This window comes from Rhea pennata, chromosome 5, assembly GCF_028389875.1.
Source record: "Rhea pennata isolate bPtePen1 chromosome 5, bPtePen1.pri, whole genome shotgun sequence".
Lineage (NCBI taxonomy): Eukaryota > Metazoa > Chordata > Aves > Rheiformes > Rheidae > Rhea > Rhea pennata.
Window position 1 is genome coordinate 53,470,695 of NC_084667.1, and position 25,601 is coordinate 53,496,295.

General features: G+C 37.4%; 1 protein-coding gene across 10 annotated transcripts in view; it reads left to right on the forward strand.

Moving 5' to 3' along the window:
- The window catches only part of UNC79 (unc-79 homolog, NALCN channel complex subunit), a 107,021-nt gene that overhangs the window by 48,324 nt on the left and 33,096 nt on the right, over positions 1-25,601 (forward strand). For 8 of the 10 annotated variants that reach the window (XM_062576171.1, XM_062576173.1, XM_062576176.1 and 5 more), the window contains 9 exons: positions 2,676-2,858; positions 3,622-3,784; positions 7,010-7,162; positions 8,575-9,798; positions 12,088-12,195; positions 15,396-15,512; positions 17,492-17,575; positions 19,817-19,919; positions 21,778-21,918. In XM_062576171.1, coding sequence (XP_062432155.1) covers positions 2,676-2,858; positions 3,622-3,784; positions 7,010-7,162; positions 8,575-9,798; positions 12,088-12,195; positions 15,396-15,512; positions 17,492-17,575; positions 19,817-19,919; positions 21,778-21,918 — 2,276 coding nt within the window. The remainder of the gene's footprint in view (positions 1-2,675; positions 2,859-3,621; positions 3,785-7,009; positions 7,163-8,574; positions 9,799-12,087; positions 12,196-15,395; positions 15,513-17,491; positions 17,576-19,816; positions 19,920-21,777; positions 21,919-25,601) is intronic. The other 2 variants (XM_062576174.1, XM_062576172.1) reach the window with 2 other exon arrangements.

Below are 25,601 nucleotides of genomic sequence, written 5' to 3' on the forward strand. Positions count from 1 at the left end.
ACTTTTTATTTAAAAAAAAAGAAAAAAAATCTGTTTTAATTACATCCCCCTGACCCTCCTTCAGGTCCTATCTACTTGCTTTCCTTTTCCTTGTCAGCTCTGCAAAGATTGGGCCTGGACTAATGTGCTGGTTCCTTGGTTTTAATAGAAGCTTGACTGGAATGATCAGTTCAAGAGAACATTATCAAAGACTTCTTTTAACATTTTGCATCATAAAATCTGAGTATTTGAAATTTTTGAGAGAGTAAAATGCCCTTTTCCCTCCTTAGCAGGAAATGTGGAAATGCCTTGCTGCTTGAAGTCAGTTCAGTATTGCCCCGCATGGTGGCAATATTGTACAATCCTGTCTGAGGGGGAAGGACAGCATGTGCGGGAACGTAGCAGTGCAGTGTTCTGCTCCAGATCCAAGACTGAGTTCTGCTCAGGATTTGTAGCCTCATTTCTTCTAAATCTGCCTAAGATGTCTTAAAAATTGTGTCTGCTTAACTGAAGGCCTGTCTGCATTACAGGAGGTACTGTGTTAAGGCAGGGCTCTGTCTTCCTTGTATGGATGGCTTTGTCCGAACCATGCTATATCACCAAAGGTCAGCCTGAGGGCACAAGGGCAGGACCATGTTTGGTGATATGTGCCATCTGATTGACAGGACAACCCTGCATGGGTAGACATGGGATTCATCTCTTAACCTCTCTGCGTGCAGCAGGAAAATCTGAGACAGTTGGACATTGAACTAGAGGATTTTATAGGGAGAAACCACTAATCAGCCTGTTCAGAAGGGAACTTGGGAGATGAATTTTGTGTTTGCAAATTAGGTATGTCTCCACGTTCTAATAAAAACAAAATCAAAAAGCAGAAATACAGTTCTAAAGGAGATGGATGATGTGGATGATTAGCAGTGTGATAAATAATGTCTGTTTAGGTGTACAGGGCTCCTGATAAAAGGTGAAGTCCATTTAAACTGTAGATCATGAGAGGTGATAGATTTTAGGGGATGCACAAGTGTTTGCTTGCTCTGCTGTTATATCTCTCTAGGTATCAACTACCTGTCAGTGTCAGAGGCAAAGGCTTTGCAGATCCTAGGTATGATCTAGTCCAGCTGCTGATTCCAGGACATGCAGCTTTAAAGCAAAGCAGCTAATATTGCAAGATTGATGAAAAATAATAAAAGTTAACAATGCAGTGTCCTTAGAAAACACAACTGTGTCGTGTCAGTGAGGATTTATGCCCACACTGTAGCAAACTGTCAAGATTCAAGCCGATAAGATAGGCACCAAGTGGCATGATGCTCTTCAAAGTTCATTAAGGAGGCAAAGCATTTATGGCTAGCAGTAACAATAGCAACCTGGCTACAGTAACACCACAACTTAAAAATGATGAATATTTTCTATAGCCAGGTATATTTTATTATCTTTATTCATAGATCCTTTAGGAGTTAAATATTTAGACTTCCTTCACAACTTCTCAGCCACATTCTTACCCTTGGGATTCTTGGCTGATTATGTAATTCCAGAATATGTGGCTTAAGAAAAAAACAGCTAATGTTACAAGGCTGGTAAGAAATTAATGAAAACTGGCAATGATAATTAAAAAAACTCTCACGATTGTTCATGTCTTTTAAACATATATGGTATACCATAATATGATTTTGGCTGTTGAGGCATGATCAAACTATGCTATAATACTATGCTGTTCCAGCAAAATTTATTCTATAAACATTCCAATAAACCTGGCAATATACACTGTGCCAGATAAAATGCTTTTTTTTAGAACACATTTTCTTTTGTTTCATTTTGCATATCTAGCTAAAAGAAGACTTATCTACAGTAAAATAGTGTTATTTAATTTCATAGCATCAAGCAATTTGGGGAAGTGTTTTATAGCAGTGATTAGGTACTGGAGAAAAGTTTTTTAAGTCACAGAATTAATGTAGAAACCTATTTTTCCTTTTCATAACTGGTGCTGGCCATGAGCAGTCCATTAACTTTCAACGTAAAATGATTTGAATAGTAATTCTCTCATGGAATAAAATATGCTGAAATCTTTCAGTACAAGGAGAGTATTTAAGTGAGAAGTATGCCTGTCTTTTGTTTACAGTTCAACAATTACTGTATGGTTAAAATGAATCATTAAACAGTTGAACATTAAACAGTTTAGTTAATTTGTTACTTTGCAGCTTAACACAAGGCTGTAAGAGCTCACTTTTCCCTTTTCCTTTTTGAACAGCTGTGTTGCAGAAGAATGTCATTAAAAACAGCAGTTTGATCAGCTGAGTCACATTACCTAGCTTGTGTATGCATGCAGATTGGCAGTTATAAACATTTCACACAGTTGTGCCTGGCTGGATTCACTGTCTCCCAGAATGATGCTTTAAAAAGCTTTGGATTGAATGTTGATGCATACTTTGTCTGTAGGCTCTACTGGGTAGAGCTTGCAGGTGCTGTTAAGTGTGTCTTTTTGCAATGGTAAGTAACGAACCAACAGTTTCACTGCAAAGGAATATATGCAACACAAAGTCATTACAAGCTGGCAAGTTTCTACTTAATAGTGTAAGCCATTAAGCCTTAAAAATAAGCTTCTTTTTACTTAACTAATATCTAAACTGTATTAGATATTTTGTTTTTCAACATCAGCATTGTTGATTTTGGTAAACTAACTCCAGTGCTAATATTCTTTTCAGGTGATGGACTATAACATCAGCCTTGGAAAACACCTTCTTCCCTTGGTAGTGCAGGTGTTGAAATATTGCACTTGTCCTCAGTTAAGGCATTACTTTCAGCAGCCTCCTCGCTGCTCCCTCTGGTCTCTCAAGCCTCACATTCGGCAGATATGGTTAAAGGCAGTACTTGTCATTCTTTATAAGGTGAGTGGCCTTAAAAAGATGCCATCTACCTTAAAATTCACACTTCAAAGTGAAATTTATTAGATAGAGCACCAAACTGCACTACAAATGAAAGGAACTATAAAGAAGAGTGTTCCTTTCTTTGGTTTTCTCGCTCTGTCTATTTAATTTTAATTTGTCTGAAGTAGTTTACATTTTCGTCTGTGCTAGTGACCTGTTTTTCTTGCTGTCTGTATTGTCTTTCATAGTTACCTGAGAAAGAAAAATACGTATTTGAAAATAGGAAAATACTGTGTAAAGTTTCAAAAGCTGATAGACAGGAAAGGTCATGGATAGTATTCTGTGGAACTGATTTTAAAAAATTGGGTAATTTTTAAATGGAGTGAGTTACCTTAACAACTTGTATTCTTTAGTTACGGGATACTTTTAGGAAATGTTATTAAAATACAGTGTGTTTACATGCAGAAATGAAGACATGAATATGTTTAACAAAGGTCTAGCTGGCATGTAGTGTGCAATGAAGCAGAGACACTAGCAATGAATGTTAACATGCAGATTGAAACAGTATTTGGAAAACATTTCTGACATGACCTTTTGCAGTATTATTAATAATCGGTTTTGTAATTAAAAAGTCCTGCTTCTCTTGATGTATTTAGAAATGTACAGTCAAAGTAAGGCAAAGCGCATCAGCTGGCAATATTCTTGTCATTTTTTTCTATTTTACTGCCTAAATGTTTATCCAAAGTTAGTTTTTAAGCTGAGGTTTTTCTCTTTCACTGAACAGTACCCCTACAGAGACTGTGAAATCAGCAAGATTGTACTTCACCTAATCCACATCACAGTCAATACCCTCAACGCTCAATATCACAGCTGCAAGCCCCATGCAACTGCTGGTCCTTTGTATAGTGACAACAGTAACATAAGCCGATACAGTGAAAAGGAAAAAGGTATTTTAAACACTCTCATGTTTTATGATACTCTTCAATTTAGTTCATTAAGTCTCACTGATGTCGTAGGTAAAGGGTAAGTGTGGTCTGTTTTTAGAGCATAGGTCTCAGATTGAAGGCCAAGGTGTGATTCATCTGACCAACTATAGGAAAGAAGTGCACTATTTATCTGAAGGCTGAGCGTGGTATAGCAGCCTGACTTGGAGGGAGTGTGCCTAAAGTAGTGCAGTCACCATGCCTGGCTAGTCCTTGGTCTGTTTTCATGAAAATATTAACTGCTTGCAAATTTGGTGATGGAGAATCATGTCCACACACAGGAGACACAATCAACCTGTTACCATGTTGTAGCTGTTTTCAGATATTGGGAGTTAGTTTCTTCAGACTAAGTGTAGACATCTGTATGTGCTAGCTCTCTAGAATCTAATCAGAGTTAAGAGGAAAAACAGGTACTTTTGGAGTGCATATCATTGCATTCCAAAGCAGGTGGTCAAAATAGTGAATGCTATATAGTACGTAGTGTATAGGGACATGTATAGTAGCGAATACTAGATGTTGAAATAAGAAAATGATAATTCAGTCTATGATTTGTTTTTTTTCTGACTGTGCAAGGAGCTGAAGTTGACCTGGCTTAGATACAAACATATATTACGTAAATGTCTAAGGGTGGAGGAGGACGCCTCTACCCTCCAGAATCTGTGTCTGACTGTTAACTTTTCTGTATTTGCTTGCCAGCTATAATAAAGGTACTGTGATGTTGTGAACTGGTGTAAGTTTAGATCCTGAGAAGTAATATATGTCACTGAGTGTGATTCTCTACAATTGTAAAGTTTATTATGTGATAGGTTCATCTGATCAAAGCTTAAAAGGTTCTTTTGATATTAAACTACAGCTACCTTTTAGTCATTTGTTATTTTTATCCTCCTTTTCACTCTTCCTAGTGTGCAGCAAACTCTTCTTCCTGAAGAAGAAGAATGCAAGGAGCACTCTGTCCTTTTATGCATATCAGTACATTTTCCCTTTTGCTGCTTTTTGCTCAATGAAAAGATACCCAACAGAACAAAGACCTGAAATTTTGTTTACCTGAAGAACATATCAATCGGCTCTAGCAAATTAAAACAACCTTAAAATGGATGTAAATGATGCATTACATATTCTAGCTCACATGAACATTTTATATTGATAGAGAAGGATTAAGAGGCTTTGGTTAAGTGTGAACTTGCCATGAATTTGTCTTTGCTTCAAGCTACAGAAGTTATTTAGGGTGATTTCAGAATGTTGAGGGTAGTAGTAACACATTTATAAAACAGATTCAGTGTCTAGATTGATTCTGAGAAGTTTCCAAAACTAAGCGAAGTGCATAGATACTCAGCTTGCTGTTCAGTGAGTACCAAATTAGGTTTAGAAAATCTGGTGTTTCAATCCAGTATCTGACAGTAATTTCTTGAGTGGCCTTTTGTCTCACTTCGTCACTGTTTCCATGTGTTTAAGGTAGGGTGCCCAAAGCTTATTATGAAGGGTTTGGGGCTGCTCAGAGGTAAAGGACTGTAAAAGGTAAGACTCTTACTTTATAAACACTGACTTAATCAAAGGAGTGAATCTCCTCCTTTGCTGAAGTTGTACAGAAGGGCAAAAAGAGGATGTAGGGAAGTTTTCTTCCATCTGCAAGAAGGAGCCAGCATCATTCCATAGGCATGTGGAAAGCTGAAGCCCCTTTCATCTTTCTTAAGAAGGCTGGTTTAGTTTCTAGTTAGGTAGTATGTGAGGTGCTGTCACCATTAGAGATGATATTTAAATGGTCAGCATGAGAATTTTGTTACTAAGCAGCAAGAATCCCTGTGCCAAGGGTAGATTTTCCCAGTATTGAACCTCTGTCCTAATTTTTCTGCTACACTTTGTGACTGAGGTCATAGCAAGTGTGCAGATAGTTGTAGAGCTGATGATGAATCCTGTGAGAAGGAGGGGAAATATTTGATACATATGACAGAGCTAAAAGTGATCTCCCATCTTATTAAGCCCAGTCCCTGCAGAAATCTGTATTATTAACTAATTCTGTTAATTTTCTGATTTTATCTTATCAGTTGGGTTTCTTACCCTTGATGCTTTTAGGTGGCTGTTCCACAATTCCACATCTAATAGAAACTTTCCACCAGTTTCAGTTATATTAATGTCTAGTGTATGTCCTTGGTTTTAAGCCATTGTTACTCTTAGGCTTACTTGTCTCCTCTTCATTCCTAGACGTCTAACACATTTTCTCTCAATGTTTGTTTACCAGAATAAACAAGGCAAAGTCGTCTTGCTTCTTCTCTTGAGTGCTTTATTTTCTTTAATGTCCTAGTAGTGTTTCTTGTTTCCTTGGAGATGCCTCACATGCCACATGATGGACTTGGATTTTTCCTTTTTTCACTCATTTCATTCAAGTGACATATGGTAATTATTTGATGGATGAATAGATCTGGATCTTTCTTCCTCCCTGACATCTCCAACTGCAAGATCTCAAATTGGAGCGTAATGTTTTGCTATTACATCCTACATCAATAATCGCATTATTCATAGTTAGATCTCATTCATAGTTAGATCTCATTTTATTACTGGCTTCCCAAGATTATCTATTTCTTCTCAGTTGTTATTCTGATCCTCGTCATATTGGTCATATTTGTATTTTTGTATTATAGATTTAATAACACGCTCCCTTATTTTCTCTCCCAGTGGCTCATTGAAATATTTAAAACTGGTCCTAAGACCATTCATGCAGAACTCTACGAAATAACTTCCATTTTATTTTCCCTTTCCTATTTCGCTAGTTCATTACTCTCTTTGTAGTTCTTGCACTAATTTCTCTCTCTTTCAATGTATTAATTCTTATTGAGCACTATAGCCAGTTGTATACTAAAGTCAGTGTCCAGATTTACTGTTGTTCTTCCTTCTAAAGAATCTGTTGTCTTATTAGTAGAGAAAATCAAATTAGCATGGTAAAAGTTTTGGCATACTTCTGTTGCATTCTATCCCATTTTTCCATTTATCTCTGTCCTTTCAGACCTTAAAAATTCAAAATGTAACAAGAATTGCAGAAATGCATATCCCAACTATATCCTTTGCCAGTTTCAGATAATTCTTCGTTTTCCAATTCAAAGCTAGTTAAAACTAGCTGAGGATTTGTTATATAGACCGTTTTTCATTCAAGGAATTGCACTCTCTTAAGAGTATTAATGTTTTTTCTTTCTCCAGCAGAGGAAGACAGTGTTTTTGATGAATCTGATATTCACGATACACCAACTGGACCTTGCAATAAAGAGTCTCAAACTTTCTTTGCAAGACTGAAAAGAATTGGTGGCAGCAAAATGGTGAAATATCAACCAGTTGAGATGAATGCTCAGAGAAGTATGAATTTTTATCAGCATAAACTTATGTAGAAATACATGTTAGATTCAAGCTATCACCTTTTTTTTGAAAAGTTTGTTGCGTTGCATAATTTAAATGCAAAGACTCTCTGATTTTTGACAGGAGGTACTCTCCATTTCTCTGAAATGAATTCTCTTAAAGGAGTCACAAAATAGACACTCCAAAATGAAATATGTAAACATGTTTCGTGAAAGCATGTAAAATCAACTGTTGCTTTCTGAAAACTTAAGCTCTTTTGAATATCAGAAAATTTCTTAAGAAGACTTGTTGTAATCTTTACTGTTTGGTTGAAAATTTTTATTCAAATTAATTTTTTTCACAGAAATTTGTTTTTTCATTGTGTGAAACTCAAGCGATTTTTGTTGCTACAAATATGCTAGTTTTTCCACTAGATAGAAGGGTCAATTGCTGATTTCCAAAGATAGAAAGGATTCTGTTTATAGATTTAGGATTCTGAAATGAACACCCTAAAATTAGGATTAAAGCATCAAAGAGCTTCCCTCCTCTATTTTTTTTTTCCTTCCAAATATTTACATGGAGAGAAAAACATTCTGACTAGAATAAACATCTACTTTAACTTTTCTTGTTACTTTTTCACATGGTGATTAATATGTGGAGTGTTTTGAAATATGTGGTTGATAATGGTCAGGGATATTATGCGTTACTTGAAAACATGTCATTAATGATAATGGTGACCTTTTAAAATGTTCACATGGCAGAATAGAAGTCCAGTGGTAGCAGCAATGGGCAGACTTGCACTCACTTTACCCCTACTAAGATGGGGAAGCTATGACTCTGTGATGAGAGACTCCGGCAGTGACTAGCAACTAAGATTTTTGGAGGAATAATTTTCTGAACAGTTGTCTGTCCTGAAGCTTGTGCTGCCATGTCCTCACTGCTATTAATTACCCTTACTTCTTGAATTAGAAGCACCCTGGTTAAACATACCTGTGCTGCCATAAATAACTCTAATATACATTGTGCACGGTGCTGTTAATCAAAGATTATATTGAAAACTCTTTGAGGTTATCTGTGTAACTCATTTTTTGTTTCACCTCTCATGCATAATGCAGCCATCTCAAATGGCTGCAGAAATTACTGTTCTGTGCCATGTTCTGTTTGATGCATAAGATCAAGTGGACTATTTTCAGTGTACGTCTGTCCACGATGAGTCGAAGTATTGATATAGTAGCATTTTTGTTGTTCATTGTAAAAATCTATGTGATGTGACTCTGAGGTTAAAACAGATCTTCAGGAATTTTGACTGATATGTGACTAGTACTGGCTTTCTATCTGAAATGCCGGTGATGTGCTGAATTGTGAGATGAAAATGAACATACCTGTCAAAAGTCTCCAGCTGAGATAGTATCAGCTCTCTCTGTTTTAATCAGGTGAAATAGAGCTGGCTGAATATAGAGAGACGGGGGCCTTACAAGACAGTATTCTACGCTGTGTGAGAGAAGAAAGCATTCAGAAAAAAAAACTGCGCTCTCTAAAACAAAAATCTCTTGATATAGGGAACGCAGACTCCCTGTTGTTTACTTTAGATGAACATCGTAGGAAGTCCTGCATAGACCGATGTGACTTAGAGAAACCACCTGTCCCTGCTGCTTACACCATGCACAGGCAGAACGATTATGGACGACCTCGGCAGAATTCTTCTACCAAAACTGAAAATACAGAAGCACAAGAAAATCCCCCTCCTACAGAGAGTTTTCAGGAAACAAGAAGACCTGTCATACCAGAAGTCAGGTTAAACTGCATGGAAACCTATGAAGTGAAAGTGGACTCTCCGGTTAAACCTTCCGGTCCCAAGGAGGATTTAGATCTGATCGATTTGTCCTCTGACTCAACATCAGGTCCTGAAAAGCGTTCAGTACTCTCTACTTCAGACAGTGACTCTTTAGTCTTTGAACCACTTCCTCCACTTAGAATAGTGGAGAGTGATGAAGAAGAAGAAACAACAAACCAATTAAATGATGAAGTCTCTGGCAAAACTGCTGTGTCGTCTCCCTCAACTCCTATCAATACCTCTGCACTCAGCCTCAGCACAACCCCTTTGGTCCAGTTCAGCATTGAAGATTGCTCCAAAGACTTCAGTTTTAAGGATGCAAGCAACAGTGCTTCAGCAGGAAAAGAGGAGATTCCTTACACTTCTCCCAGAGATCGAAAGGACTCTTCAGATTTAGCTAAGCCAGAGGAACTTCAGGATGTGTCCTGTGGGAACTCACTAACACTGAAGCAGAAAAGGGACCTACTGCAGAAGTCATTTGCCCTTCCAGAAATGTCCCTTGATGATAACTCTGAGTTCAGTGTGGAGGAAATTAGACCTAGTGGTGCAATTCCAAGCCCAAATGTCAAAACAGTCCTTATTAAAGTTCCTGAGGATTCTGAAAACCAAATAGAAAGCGATAAACTCGACACCAACACAGAGTCTGACACTGAACAGAACATGGAGCAGAAACAGGAAGAGGAGGCTGAGGAGTCAGAATTTAAGATTCAGATTGTTCCCCGCCAGAGGAAGCAGAGGAAGATTGCTGTGAGTGCTATTCAGAGAGAGTACTTGGACATTTCCTTTAACATCCTAGACAAGCTGGGAGAGCAGAAGGAGGCAGGTGAGCTCAACCACTGATACCATCAAAAGGCTTAATATTGTGTGAAGCTTTTAGCAGTAGACCAGCATAGAGACAGGTGTCTATAGAGCAGCTGATGTGATTTGAGCTCACTGAATACTTTCAGGGTTTCTGTTCCTTACTGCTGATACAAACTGTCATGGGAATGTACTAGATAAACAGTAACTGATTTAAGCAAGGATCCATTTAAAAGGAAGTTCAAGCTCAATCACAAAATTTTTGACCCTAACATCAAAGTTAGGGATTGAAACGCCATATATTAAGGATATCAGAAAAATTGTCCTATTTGTGCCTTTTATCCTTAAAACCTCTTAATCTAGTCCATGCTACACTAGTTATCTTTTGTATGTAGTGTTTTTGGACTGGACTTTTCTTCTGCAGACAAAAGGCAGTAGAAAGCAAACTGGATCTAAACTGGGCAGGCTGTAGACCTCTTCACAACTAAGAGTAGTTGGAACTGACTCAGTTCGCCTTTACGATGAGAGATTTACTCTCTCTTTTTTTTATATACACTGAAGAATTTTTCAACCTTCTTTGTACATGAATATCTACAAAGTTTACAAGGCTTCTGTTTATTAAAGATTTAAAGTTAAAGCATAGCTTATGGGGAAAAACATACAGTATTTCCGTGTATCCCTAGTTAGCGCAGGTCATTTCAGTGCAGGATTTGATTAGTTTTTCAGGTGGAAAAGGAGTGTATTTTAGCTGTTCATTCAGATTCCAATTAGATATGTCAAAAATAATTTCAGTAAGTGTATTCTGCTGACTCCTTACTTCTGTGGCTGTTTATTTCAGGAGATTTCAGTTACTGAAATTTTATCAGTCACTTTTGCTATTAATATAAAAAAGAAAACATTCCTCAGGCTTCAGTTCTTCGTTGCCAGTAAAGTGAGGAGTAATACTTTTGTATTCTTGACATCACTTCTTTCTTAATCACTTTGGAGGGAACTGTACTGTAATTTCTTACTAAGATTCATGAAATTGTGATATTCCAATTTTGCATGGACAAATCATTAAGTATGATCACAGTTATGCTGTTCCATTGTGGTACTAGTAAGCTAAAGAACCCCTGCAGCTTTGTAAAACAAATAAAAAGCAAAAGCCTTTGAACCTTCCACATAGGTTCTTAGAGAATAATGGCCATAATAGTACAGCATGTTTAGACTCAAATGTTTTTTTGACTAGTATATCAGAAGGGACTAGTTTTTGTGTATAAGTTTGTTAACATCCTTGTAACTGTGCTAGGAAAGGCTGCCCCAGTTCTGACACACCTCTGGAACCTAGAATTATAACTTTTACTCATGTGATAGTTGTCTAGTTACATGCATCCATCATCCAAGAGAAGCATAAAACATTCACAATGACTCATTAAGTATTTGTGGATGTTGTAGGTTGATACAGGCAATTCAGATAACTAGGTTATTCAGTGATTTGGACAGTTTATCTCTTTATAAGTTCTGTTTTGCTTTGTTTATCTGTATTGATTAGGTTATTTGAGTACATATCTGTTGTAATCCATTTATGTAGCCTTAATATCACCATTATAATTTGCCAATTATAATTTTGAAGTCTTATGCAAGCTTTGACAGCCTATTATATTTGCATATGGTTTGGAAAGGCTTCTGATCTATGAATTAAATATCCTAATGCGTTGTTTCTTCAAGTGAACAATTCTAGGGTCCAGAGTTCCCTGCATGAGACTTTCTACAAAACAAATGCATGTTAATTTTGTATTGGATATGTTGAAATCAGGCAGCAATACTTGAATACTTTTTTGCTTTCTTCTTTCCATATTGACAGTGTCTGTTATCATAAAATAAAACATTAGCTTTAAGAGTGCATTTGTTTAATGAATCCTTCTCTTTGAATTTTTATGATCAACTGCTAAGTCAGCAACCTTTTGAATGAAAACCATTGGAGATAAAGCTTTCAAAAAGTGCAAATCTATCACTTAAACTAGGTTTACATCAGTGGTACATCTCTTATTTCTGTGTTGGTGGTCCTAATGGTCACTCTCTGAGTGGGATCAAAATTGATTTCTATGTGCATTTATTAATTCTGAACTCTGAGCCATAAATACATGACTCCTTTGAACAGTGATTTAAGTAATAGACCCCTGTGCCTCTTTAATAATTACAACACACTGAATCATCTTAAAACTATGGAGAATGCCAGATTGTAAAAGGAAGATTGAAAAGATATGAAAAAGGCATCCAGGCAGAAAACTGATAGAAAATATGTATTTATTCTAAATACCATTTCCGTATGCAGATCCTGCTGCGAAAGGACTTTCAACTCTGGAAATGCCCAGAGAATCATCTTCTGCACCAACCCTTGAAGCAGGTGTGCCAGAAACAAGTAGTCACTCTTCTGTATCAAGTAAGTTTACCACTGCTTTGAGGACTGTATCTTGGTTGCTGCACTTGTACATCATATATATATAATATAATATTATATTATAATATATAAAATACATATATAATAATATATATAATAATAATATATATAATATTATAATATATAATAATATATATTATAATATATGGCAAATACTGTCTTCTGAGTGATATTGATACTTGCAAATACAGCTGTGTTGGATATTAGAGTTAGGTCTGTTATCTCTGATGGTCAGCAGGATGTTAGCAGTTAATGGCTGCATAATTTTCTGTTGTGAAATGGCAAACTTGACAAATTTGGTTTTCCTGACTTAGAGAAGCTGGCAGTAAAAGGAGAGACTTCTCGGAACACTTCCACATAATCCAGAACAGCATGTCCATCTAGATAGTGTCAAGTCACGCATCTGAGGTTTGTGGGGCAAGACTCAGTTGCTAGTAGAAAAGAGAGGGAAAATGGTGACCTGCTTCAGTGAGCTGCTAGATCAGCTTCATAGTCTCACTGAATGGGACTTTCAGATTGACGTAGGAAAGTTACTGTTTAACAGAAAATTGTTAATTTCTGGAATTCAGCACCTGCTGATTTAATTGGAAGGGGTATCTGGCCTGTTAAAGAATGATGTTACTGTGAAAATGCCAGATAAGGACTCAGAATACAGGTTTCCTCTCCAGTTTTGCCACAAGCATTATGCGTGATGTGCATCTCGTAGTCTGAGTTGAACGTTTTTTAGCTACTAATGTCCCAGATGGGATTTACCCCTAGCTAAAGGGATGCTAGTTAGGATGCATCTTTGTCTCATTTCCCTGAATGCTAAGTGTTTCTGTAAATTCCAGTACATGGACTCTGGAATAGTACCATCATCATATGCAGCCTAAATTCCTTTGTAAGTATGCCTTTCTTCTTTCTGTGTTCCTCAGCTTCCAACTGCAAAAAGCAGGCATTAATACTTCCTTTGTGTCTCTTCTCTATTTAGATTGAAGTATTTTTGGTCTTTTTACTATGTGCCTTTACAGTGCTTAGTATAATAAGCCGTGATCAGGATTGTGAGCACAAGGCACTTTCTGTAACACAAATAGGTAATGTTGCTTTTATAGCCAGTGCATGGCCACAGAAAGCGTATGTCATCAAACAGTTGTCATAGGAGAAAACTGCCTTTGGACTTCTCTTTTGGTGTAGAGAATTCCACAAAAATGAAAGAATGAATGACTAGATCACTAGCTAACATATGAAAGGATCAGCAGCTAATATATGAAAGTCGTCAGTCCTCTCACGGTTGTTAGGTTACCTGTCAAAAGTCTTTTCAAGGAAAACTTTCTTCCTCCTCCTCTCTGTGGTCAGTCATAGGCAGGAAAAGTCACATGCTGTTCTGTGGCAACCAGCTTGGCTCCAATATGTCTCCAAGGCTTGCATTTTTTTTTTTTTTTTTGTTGTTTGTTTATTTTTGGGGGGATTTTTTCTTCAATATTTGAAGTCACAGCTGTCCTTGAAAAATCAGGTAAATAACCCTGGCAATCTAAACCTGCTTAATAATAGCCTGATAATGTGAAATATGCATGGAAAAGTTGTAATTACAATCATAAAAGCTGTTAAGAAGATTCAAAGAGAGAATTTTCTAGATTTTGACAGTCATCTGCGCTCCAAGCAGTCTTTTCAGTTCTAATGTTAATTGCTGTTCTTTCATCAGGAAATTCTGTGCTTGATAAACTGATAAAGCATCTATTTAAAATCCTTGCCCTGGAAACGATGGAAATTATATTTTACTCCTAATTTGCTATGAAAGGCAGCTGCAAAATAACTTAAGAAGTCAAACACTGAATGGTCTCTTGGTTTGGTTCAGTTATACAAGGACTACTTTGCAGCAGGGTTGGAGGAGTTTGTTGTACTTGGACCAAAAATAGAATTAAAATGTTCTCTGATGCATTGAAAGGATATAATGAGAGAAAACTTAAAATACTTCTCCTAATAAAATTGTTTTAGTGAGCAGGTTCCCACTGAAGTTATTGTTGTGCTTATTATTACTCTGTGCCTGTATTTGTTTTGCTAGGAAATTCTGTGCTTTATCTAAATTTGAAACTTTCAGTTAGAAAATGAATAGAGCCAGTTTAAGACCAAGGCACTGAACCCCTCAAAGCTTTTGGAAAGTTGTGGTTTATCCTTTGTCAGTTGTTTTTCATTGCAGTTAATAATGTGAAAGACTGGGTTTATTTTCAAAGCTTAGCTGGTTAGTACTAGGAATTTTAGAACCAAACTACCTGATGTTACATTGATACTGTTTTTAAATGATGTTGAATGTAGTTGTAGATGAAAATGATTGTAAGATCTTGTTTTGTTACACTTGCTTTAAGGAAACACTCAAAAGAATTCAGGAAAGCACTTAAACATATATTTAAGGCAACATATTCAAAAGCTTTGCTGCATGGAATTGCATATAAGCACAATTTCACATGCAGTGTTTAACTGGAGTCTAAAACTGTCTTCACTCTGTGAACAATGATTTTTGGTTCAGTGGCAGAAATGCATTGTTCAGACTCAGCTGGCAAAATGAATGTATTATGCTTGTTCAGTATGACTGGAAAAAAAAAAGGTAGAACAAGAGAAGTTATAAAGGTGGAGACCTCTCTGCAAAGGCAAGCTAGCCTCACTCTTCAGAAGAATATGCAGTGTTATGCCTGAGTGGTGCGTATTTAGGAGGCCTGTTCAGATTGCCTTACCCATGAAAGGTGCTGATGGTTTGCAGTCGGTGAACGTTCTTGCTCCAGTGAGCAAGGATAGAGTACTCCCCCATACTTTGCTGGGTGGAGATTGAGCTTGCTTGTTCAGCCTGTTATGTGCAAGTGAGATTCAAGTATATATTTATCACCTGTCAGCATGGGAGCTTTGTGGTGGTGTCTTATACCTCACAGATATCTAGTATTTTGAACAGCTTTCAGTACATGGTGATGAAAAGGCACTGACAGTAGGCACTGTGGGTGAGATCCTGGATCCAAGTCATTTAAGATATATAACGGGCCAGAATTTCACCCCATATAGTTCTGTGAGAAGTGCATATTGCCTTTAGTGAGATCCTTCATAGCAACCAATTCATGTCCTGTCAGTGTTTCTCTCTTCCTAATTGGTAAGATAGGAGATAAGAGCAGTTTTACATGTTGTGTGAGCCCCTGAACTCTTGCATTTCTTACTTGCAGCTCAGTTCAGACAAATGAAAAGAGGATCTTTGGGAGCTCTGACAATGAACCAGCTAATGAAGAGACAGCTGGAACACCAGTCTAGTGCTCCTCACAATATCAGCACTTGGGATACTGGTGAGCTGCATTTCTCTGTTCTTTATTTCTGTTCCCTTAAAACTAATACTCTTTGTATTAATCAATATTAAAAAAGTGAGTATTTCTGTTCTGCCATTGGAGAGATGTAATCAAGCTCACGTCTAAAATGGAATTGTATAGTAGGTGTCGGATTCTCAGCTGGTGTAGATTGATATAGTTCAGTAATTGAGATGTAGCCCCTTTGGTACAGCGGTCCCTACTATTTTGTACATTATTTGGATGAATTCCTGGCCTCGTTGAATGAAATGGAAGTGTCACTATTGAGTTTTTTAGGTACAGGATTTCATCCTTGGTGCATGGAATCATTTATTTGCATATGCATTTACGATGGTGCTGGTACACTAAACATTTGCACCTTATATCAACCAGTTTCATTTCCCTTTCTGCCAGCTCATGAAAGCCTGAAGTTTCTATTCAGTAATTGACCTGTTTTTTCCCGTTTAAGATTAATGCAAAGCAGACAACGAAACTGAATTAGACACATAATTTCCTTATGAACCATGTGTTTTGTTTTTTATTTTTTTCTTCAATAGAAGATTTTCTTCATGGCAGATGTCACTGAATTAATTTATGCTGATTTGACATAGATACTAGATGTTTCATTGCCTGTCTTGCTATTAGTGACATTACAGAACTGTGCTTCTTAGGAAGTCGTCAATAGGTCCAGATGCACCCAGAGAAAGGAACATTTAAAATGGTATGTGGAACTTAGCATGTTGTTGAATGAATGTCTCACTACCAGTTGTGGATAGTTGAGCTAAAAAATTTTGCTTAATTGAGTCTTCATTCTGAAGTCCCATCAGACTCAATCTTGTGGCTGAAGCATGGCCTAAATTATGGTATATAGTTTAGGTTTATCCTTTTTCTACCCTAGTTTGCCGAGTAACATGCTCAGTATGAGATCTTTAATTCATTCAGTCAGAATCTGTCAATGATAGCAACTAATATTTTTGTCCTATTAGCAGATAAGTGTGTTTATTGAAGGGACTTAATTGGTATCATCTAGTTTCTCTGACAGAGTTTTAGAAACAAATAACTTAATACTTTCATTCTATGAGAAACAGTTGACCTGTCTTCCAGGGGGACAGGTCAGCATTCAAACCACTCAGAAACCTTCTCTTACTAATCTTGTTCCGTGCTTATCATCTTTCTTCATAACATCTGTGACTTCTCCTGCTGATGTTCATTCTATGTACAGTCCTCCAAGTGCAGTGATACTGAGTGAAATGTCGTTTTCCAGAAAGCTTTGAATACCTCAGTCTCTCTTTCAACCATTAACTTTAAAAGAAAATTATTATTTGGACAGTTAAAACAGTTTTTCTTCAGGACAAATGCTGTGTGACTACTTGTCATCTCAATATCTCACCAAATTTTTGGATTAATTCTCAAATGTCTGCTTCTGAGATATAACAGCTATGAAGTAGTCTTACGCTATGCAGGCATACAGGAATATGTCACTTCATGTATGCTTTATATTTTTAACTGTAGGTGACAGTAGGTATCATTTCTCTGTTCATTTCTTATTTCGAACCACTCTTTCCAAAGCTCATTCTCTGTAAATTAAAATCATTACATGCTTAGTTTCTGTTGGCACAAACTGTCCATGAACTTCTAGTGTCTTGGTTTTTCTAAACATTTTCTTAACTCTTTTTGTGACTCTTCACATATTCCCTTTCTTCCTAAATCTTTACAGTTAGCACTTTCTTTCTTATTTAATGACACTTTTCTAAAATACCTTTTTTGGTTTTACTTAATCGGCATCCTTTTTCCTTCATGGACTGCTTCCATATTTCTCTTCCTCTCATTTTCTTTTGCACTTTCTGTGCTTAAAGACTTAACTTATTTTTTTTCCCTGCTAGCTGTTGTGTTTTGTTGTCTTAATTGTTTAAGACTTGTAGCGCAGGTAACAGATAGTAGATTTATAGTGCTAGAGGCTGAAGTTCTATATTTATTCACAGAGCAGATACAGCATGGGAAGCGGCTCTGCAATGTCCCTGTTTGCCTAAACCCTGACCTGGAAGGACCCCCACTAAGAGTCAGAGGTTAGTTCAGCGTTCATTTGACCTGATCTCTCTCAAGACTGTGAAGAAACTTTGTTGGTTAGTATTAAATGATGGTGATTATTCTGGTCTATTTAGTTGTATTGAAGTCCTCAAGTATCTTGCAGAACATCTGTTGACAAATTATCTGATAAGACATTTCATTCAAGACAGAGGCAACTGGTAAGAGGTACTGACTTTCTAATACCTACTTTGGCTGGACTTGAACTGGCAACTTGGAAGTAAAAGATGCCATAAACACACAGACAGTGGTTAAATCTCATTTCTTAACTTTATGAGCCCTCTTCCTTCAGAGGCTTTCTTGCATCCTTACAAGGGAGTAGCAGCTTATGTTTTTCACCTGGATCATATTTCTCTTCCTGCTGAGTGCATGAGAGAAGGACATTTGTGTTATAAGTAATTAAGTCTTATTCCAACTGTAGCCTGTATTATAGCAGCTTTTAGCATTTGCATGCTGCAATAGCACTTGCATCTAGAGAAGACAACAGTAAAATTTCCAAATTCATGGCAGAGGAACCTTTACTCAGTCCTAAGGAAAAGACTGGCTAGAAATATGTGCAAATCTAGTCTTGTTTCTTGTGTTATGGGTGGTGTGCTACATTACTGAACAGTATTCTGGGCTTCCTGGAGTGTGTATTCACATCCTGCAGAATCTCAGGAGACAGTTAAGAAGTACTGAACCCTGTACATACTTCCATACTTAGTAAAATGATTAGGTAAAACTGTTCTTCCATGAAATCAGCCTTCAATACTCCACATGTTCTTAATTCAGATATTGTGGGAACTTCCTAGATCACCTTGTTTGAGAGATTTACATTAAATGTGAATCTGCAGATAGATGAACTGACAAGAAAGTTGATAACAGATTGTCATCTGAGGCTGAATTGGGATTAAAAGAGCAGTGAACTCTTCTAAAACTTGCTTTACAAAATGAGCTTTTCATAGATGGGTCTCCAAAATGAGATGCCCCTTGAGGCAGCTTATACACATAATGATATCATCATTATGAGTGAGCTCCCTGAATTTATTAGTGGAGCTGAATTGTATGGGAAAAGGAGTGATGCCATTTCTATCGTTTCAGCTATACATGGCAACAAAATGAGACATTACTCCATCCCTTTTTCTGTTTTAGTGACCTGGAGGATGAAACTGCTAACAATATTTAGATGATTTTAATTTAAATGATCATCACAAGTTACCTTATATGAATGGCATGGCTTGGATTAAAGCTACTAAGGTGTACAACTTTCTGAAGGCTTGTCAATGAATCTGTTGCATCTGATTCATGTTTTTGAGGTTTTATTTGCAAGCAGAAAAGCTAAAGAGATACATCTTCTATGTTGTTTTTTTCCTGCAATTTTTGTTTTCTGTTTAATGAAAGCAAAGGATTTAAGAGGAAAAAAGACTGTCCTGGAGAGAGATGTTAGACTATCAGACTGTGCTGTATTGGTATAATCCTGGAGAGCAGCGTTTAGATAAGCCAGGAGTTTCAAACTTCTGTTATACACAGCTTTTCCTATTAAAACAAGAATTTATTTCTATCTATTGGAAGTTAAGTGCACAAATGGTGCCGAGGGCAAAGGGACACCAGCTGTCAGCGTGCTTGCAGTGGCTAGGCCACTGGCTGAAAAATGCAGCTTTGTTTTCCATTGCAAGCCTTCAAAAGCAACTTGCTTCTACATTTCTGATCATCAGCTTTCCAATGCTCTTGAAATATTTTCCAGGTCTTAATGAGTTATTTTTTCCAACAACCCTTTCTTGATTTCTCTCGTGCCTTTGTTAGGGATGGTATGAACAGGCTGATGACCTCGTGACCGAGGTGTGTGAACTGACTTCCTTCTTCACGTCACCAAGAATTGTGGGCAGGCAATTTCCTGGAGACTGGGGAAGATTGTAAATTTCCTGGTGTCCAGTCTCATATTAACTATAGAATCATCCTCCCGCCCCCAAAATAAGTAGTTACAATTGCATCAGTCTACATGAAATTTTTGTTACTATCTTTTTTAAGAATTTTTTAAAAGGATTTTTTCTTAATAGAGAGTTGTAGCTAATTGGAATAGTCTGGCAGAAGCAAGGAATGTGCCACAGCCTTTTTCAGGCAAGCATATTTCTTATTTCTGTGCAGTGTAAAGCCATTGTGGCTCTTATTTAGGCATCTGCTCTTCAGGCCAATGCAGTTTAGACTTCTTTTTAACTTTTTTTTTTCTTACCAATTGTCTCAAGGTGCCACAAAATCCAGCCTGCTCTCAGCACCCAGCATAGTCAGTATGTTTGTACCTGCACCAGAAGAATTTGCTGATGACCAGCCCACTGTGATGACTGACAAGTAAGTGCTTTCCTGTTGGTTTCAAAGAACTTATTGAACTTCAAAGTAAAGTATAGGTACACTTTTTGGAAATATGAGATCCATTTTATGATTCTATTATTGATTCCTGTGCCTTTTCTTTTCTTTTTTCTTTCCATAAGTAAAAGCTTTCTAAATATTGTTAGCAAAATATGCTCTTAATTAAACAGGCCATGTGAGTCTGCACGGCAAAATGATGGCAAGGGCAAATGAAACCGTGCAGTTATGCAGTAAGATTGCAAAATGTATGTAGCCTGCTAAGGGTGTTTGGGTGACAGAAGGTGAATTTTTTTTGTTTTTGTTAAGCTGATTGTGTAAATGGGTGAGACTGCTTCCTGTTTTAAACCAATGGCTCTGTGTGATCCCATGGAAATACTTTTTCTTAAAAACAAACAAACAAACAACAAAACACTTACAACCTCTTTTTTGATTACTCATGCATTTTCCAATTAAATACAAAGGCACTACCCATCAGCACTATTACCAACATATTACCAATATTTATAATGCTTTTCTGCTTCACTGAACTCAAAAGCTACTACAAACATAATTTGGTTAAAATGCCAATGAAGTAAGCATTAAACATAACTGACCCATTTAATGGAGAAGTAGAATATTTGGCAGAGAGCCATGTATTGATTTGGTCAAAAACTGGGAAGAGAAGCTCTAAGTTGTTGTTTGTGGTCCTATGCTCATTACACAGGCGGATGTTCCAAGATGATCACTGGTGAAAGAGGGCCATCGTGAAGGTTGTGACTGGAGCTAGACTTTATTGTGTGACAAAGTGAGCTATCCCAAAGGCAGGCTCATCTTTGGCATTTTTATGGTGGTTTCCCCAAAGCTCTTGCACCACTTATTGACATACAGACCAGACAATCTTGACTTCCATGAGTTTGTTGGCATCTTTTCTTCCTCTTCTGTAATGAAAGCAGGAAAATTGCCTGTACAATTCCGCTAAGTTAAAATACCACGATCCATTGGAGTCGTTAGCAACTGATTCATCAGATTAAGCTTTCCTACGAGGCTGAGAAAAAACAGTTTCCCACATTAGTTTGCCTTTTTCATATGGTTGTGAAAGCCTATCTCATCTCTCATGATATCCCCCTTATGATTAGACATTAAAGAGCCATTTCAGAACTTCCTCAGTTGTCTTATAGCATTTCAGGAGGGATAAGTGACTCAGCAGCAAATCTGTAGACTGGTCTGAACTCTAAGATTCTGTGCCCCTGAGAGGTCCTTGTTTCCTCTTTAATAGGTGTAGCTGCTATAGGAGCCAATCAGATTGTATAACTGTATAGTTGTATAATCTTTTTTCATAATTCATGATTGGCAGGAATGACAATGCAAAATTGCTCTCATCAAAGATCATCTATGATTGACGTTGTCTATGTCTGCTAAATAGACACGGCCCAGGGACTGATTCCTCACCTAAGGCCAAGTGGCACATACCAGCTGGTGCTCACAATACTGAGGGCTAGTCCTCACTGTAGAAGATTTCTCTTAACTGAGACCAGTACAGAGCCAGGGAATTAATTAGTAATTACCAATGAGGGGCCTAGTACTTAGGACTGATCTGTGGTTCTCTTTTATTTATCAATGTAGAAACAGCCAGTGCAGCTAGTGAAAAGCTTTGTGTAATAGTGTTTGAAAGCCATGGACTATGTTATTAACAACAGAAAGATCACAACTACATTGCTTTTCTAAATTAATTTGGAATGGAATACACTGAATAATAATACTTTTAAAAAAAACATAATGATATATATATACATGTGTGTGTATATATAGTAATAATTGGATTTAAATTTATTAATACCTGTTTTAAAACTGTTTTTTGCAGGTGCCATGACTGTGGGGCTGTCCTTGAAGAATATGATGAAGAAACACTAGGCCTGGCCATCGTGGTGCTCTCAACGTTCATTCACCTTAGTCCAGACTTGGCTGCACCTTTACTGTTGGACATCATGCAGTCTGTTGGAAGGTAACTTCCCGACTTTCCTCTGTCTCATGTGCCTGAAAGACTTTTGTGCCCCAAACTGGGTTTATATAAACTTCATTATATGGTAGATACTTAAGTGCTTTGCCTGTACAAAGAAAAGGAAACCTTTGCTGATTTAGTTCTACTGCTTTGGGAAACTGAATTCAGCTTCAGTATACTTACATGCATTGTAGTCTCATCTCCAGTACTGTCTCTGAGATACTCTGGTGGCTTACTAGATTGCTCACAAAGAAGACCTAATTTAAAATTGAGATATTTTGATATGAATGAAAAGAGCATTTTAGAACATCATGTGTCACTATGCAGTAAGACTTACTATTGAAGCATGGCAGTATCTGTTTTTCTTGATCAGTATGATGCAGTCAAACAACAACTCGAAACAAAGAAGCAGCTTAGTCTATAAGCTGAGTCCTACATTGTAATATTTCCCACTTCATTACTCACAATCTTTTTTCAGGGCATCTATTAATAAGTTGAATGGCAGAGGTCCTAGCACAGATCTCTGCAGAAATCCCCTGATGACATCCCTCCACTGTAAAAACTGACTGTTCACTCCTTTCCTTTCCTGTGTTTTCACAGTTATTCTTTTGTGTAAAGAAATTCCTTCTTCTGTCATGGCTGCTTAATTTCCTTAAGGGTCTTTGGTGAAGGACTGTGAAAGCCATTGGAGATCTAAATTAGCTGAGCTGCCATTTTTGATGTGCATGTTGGTCCACTAAAGAAACTCCAGTGGGCTTGTAAGGTGGCATTTCCCTTTGCAAAAGGCTGGGCTGATCTTCCTGAGGTGGATGATAATTTTTGTCTGGTACAGTTACAAGGCCTACAGACTTGTAGTTCCCTGCAGGTACTGTAGAATATTTTAACAATTTAGTGTTGCCTGCTAGGCTTCAGGTACCAAGGTGGCTTTTAGTGAGGGATTATATACCTCTAACTCAGTGATTGAAATAATGCAAATGTTCTCTGAGTTCTTTTAGAACTCTTTGTTAATAGTATGTAGTCCTGCTTGTTTGTTACTGGTCATTTTATCAATTTATTGTGTAACTTCTTCCACTGTCATTTTAATTTTGGACAGCTCATTTGAAGGGAAAATTCTCATTCAGGAATCTCCCCAGTTTGTTCCACTGTGAGTGGTGATGTTAAGAATTTGTTTAGGTTTTTCTGCAAGGGCCTTATCTTCCTTGAGTGTTCTGTTTGTAAACCTGAACAACAACTGATGTAATGTATTCTCTGGTGTGCTCCTTGATCCTATTTTATTTCAAGAAAGATTCACTATTAGTTTTCCTTTAGCTAGTTGCTCCTCAAACTATCTTTTTTTTTTTTTTTTTGGCCTGCCTTCTTGTGTTTTTACACTGAATTTGTCAAAGTTTGTGCTCTTTTCTGCATTACTCACTTCGGATGTGACAGCTTTTTGAAAGATACCTTCTTGTTTCTAATAAGCTCCCTCACCCTTCCTTTCTTCTGCTCTTTTGAAGCCTTTCTTAATAGTTGGTTGGCAGTAGTTGGCACTGGAGCCTTTGTGCTTCCAGTGTAGTGTTCTTAAATTGCTTCCATGCTCCCTGTAAAGACTGAATTCTCTTGGCTGTCCTTCTAGCTTCTTTGATGAATTTTCTCACTTGTACGTAGTTCCCCTTTTAGAAGGTAAGCAGAAATATGGTCGGCGTTTATGACTTTTGTTGCTCCTGAAGCATTATTGACTCTCAGGTGTATTGTGTTCACTAACATACCTGAAGCACTTAAGGCTCTTCAACTGCATCTTGCATGCTAATTAAGACAAAGCAAAGGGTTGCATCTCGTCTTGAGGGTTTCCTAAGTAGCTGCTGTATGAGATGGCCATTGATAATATCTAAATGTTTGGTCTTTGTGTTGTTTTCTGATGTGGCTTTTACCCAATATGCATATGGCAGTTGAAGTCTTCTATTAGTATTGCATTTCCTGTCCTTGCTGCCTCAGGCGTTCTCACAACTTCCTACCTCAGAGGTGGGAAGAAATGCATTAGGAATGTTTTTGGAGAAAATCCTGAACAGTGCTGAGTATGGTGGTGATGCACAGCTCCCTTTCCAATGTTCTTTTCTCTGGGGTAAGGCAACTGAAGTTAAAATCACTTCACAATGACTACTGTAGGGACATAGCTCCCTGCAGACCTGCCTCTCCATTGCTTCCCAATCCTACTTGAACACAGTGGCTATTCAAGTCCTCCATTTCCATTAATTCCAAGGCTGCAATTCCCTACTGTTACTGCTAATGACTTCTAAAGGAGGCAGATTTGTAATCTAGACAGATGCTACCCATTCTATGTGATTCTTATAAATACAGCACTACTAAGGATCATTAAGAAACCACAGAGAGTAAATCATTGTAGGATAAATTACCAAAGGACGAGAGAGGAGAGGGCTACCTTCTCCTGTGCTTTGAGGAAGAAATGTTGCATCTTTGGAGTGAGACAGCTGATTCTTTTAGAATAGCAGATGGCAAACAGCGTGGGGTATTGCAGACTGCTAAATGTCCCTTGTCATTCCTACCGTCTGTCATTTCTAAATAATTCCAATTCCAGTAATAGCCTTTCCACAGAGGAATTGCTTTGAATATATGCAAAATAAGGTAGTTCATATTAGTAGCAAATATAGGTAGGAAGACACTGGGGAGCCTCATGTGTGTGACGTCTTTCCTCAAACAGTGCCGTAGTAGTTCTTCCAGATAGCTGTTTGACAGCAGGGGTATGGCCTGTTGTGCTGAGAATGTATCAGATTATTCTTAGAAAAGAAAATACTACTGATGTATTTAGAAGAGGGAACAAGGAGTTAGGATATCCAAGGTCTTTCAAAGTGCCTAAGTGATATACAGAAAAATTTTCAAAAGTTATTTGGGTACCCAGAGATGCAGATAGGCATCTACTTGGATTTTCAGAAGAGGTAACATTAAAAAAAAGGGGAGGGGGAGCATGCACCTTTACGCTCAGATTTCTGATCTATGTTTTTGGCTTTTTCATTCATGTATTTCATTGATTTCCAAAGAGATTCAGGTTTCCAAGCATGAAAGCCCTATTTGAAAATGAGAGTTTGACTCCGAAGCTAGGGAGGAGCTTTGAAAATGTTAACTTATGTTCTTAACTTGCACAGCTTTGAACACATCCATTTGCCATCTGCAAAGTGGAGGTAGTGATGGGGGTTCGTGGTTTTTGTGCAACAAAATATTTAGATTGGTATTGATAAATACAGACAAGCTGTTTATTTCAAAATAGTTCAGGTCTTCCCAAGTGTTTAGAGTATGTCACATTTTGTAAGGTTTCGCCGAAGTTGGAAGCCAATTTTGTTTTTTCTGTTAAATCCCCTCCCCCCTCCCATGCACACATGCACACACACTTGCATTACTGTATTTAAAAACAGAGAAAAAACTTTGCCTAGGGCTTTGATTTTTCTTCTAGAGGATTTTTTTTATGGTGCATTAGAATGCTGTGGTAGATTTTTGACAATAAAAGTAATGTCCATTAAGCATATGTTAGTCCTACTGAATTCTGTAGAAGTACTTGTGTGCTTTAAAGTAAGCAGATGCTACAGTTATTCTAGAATCAGTGCTGTGTTGCTTGAAGATGGCTTCAGAGCTATTTTCACACGTATATTCTGCTGTGCAAGGCTAATTGTCATATTTTAGTATGGACTTCACCTAAC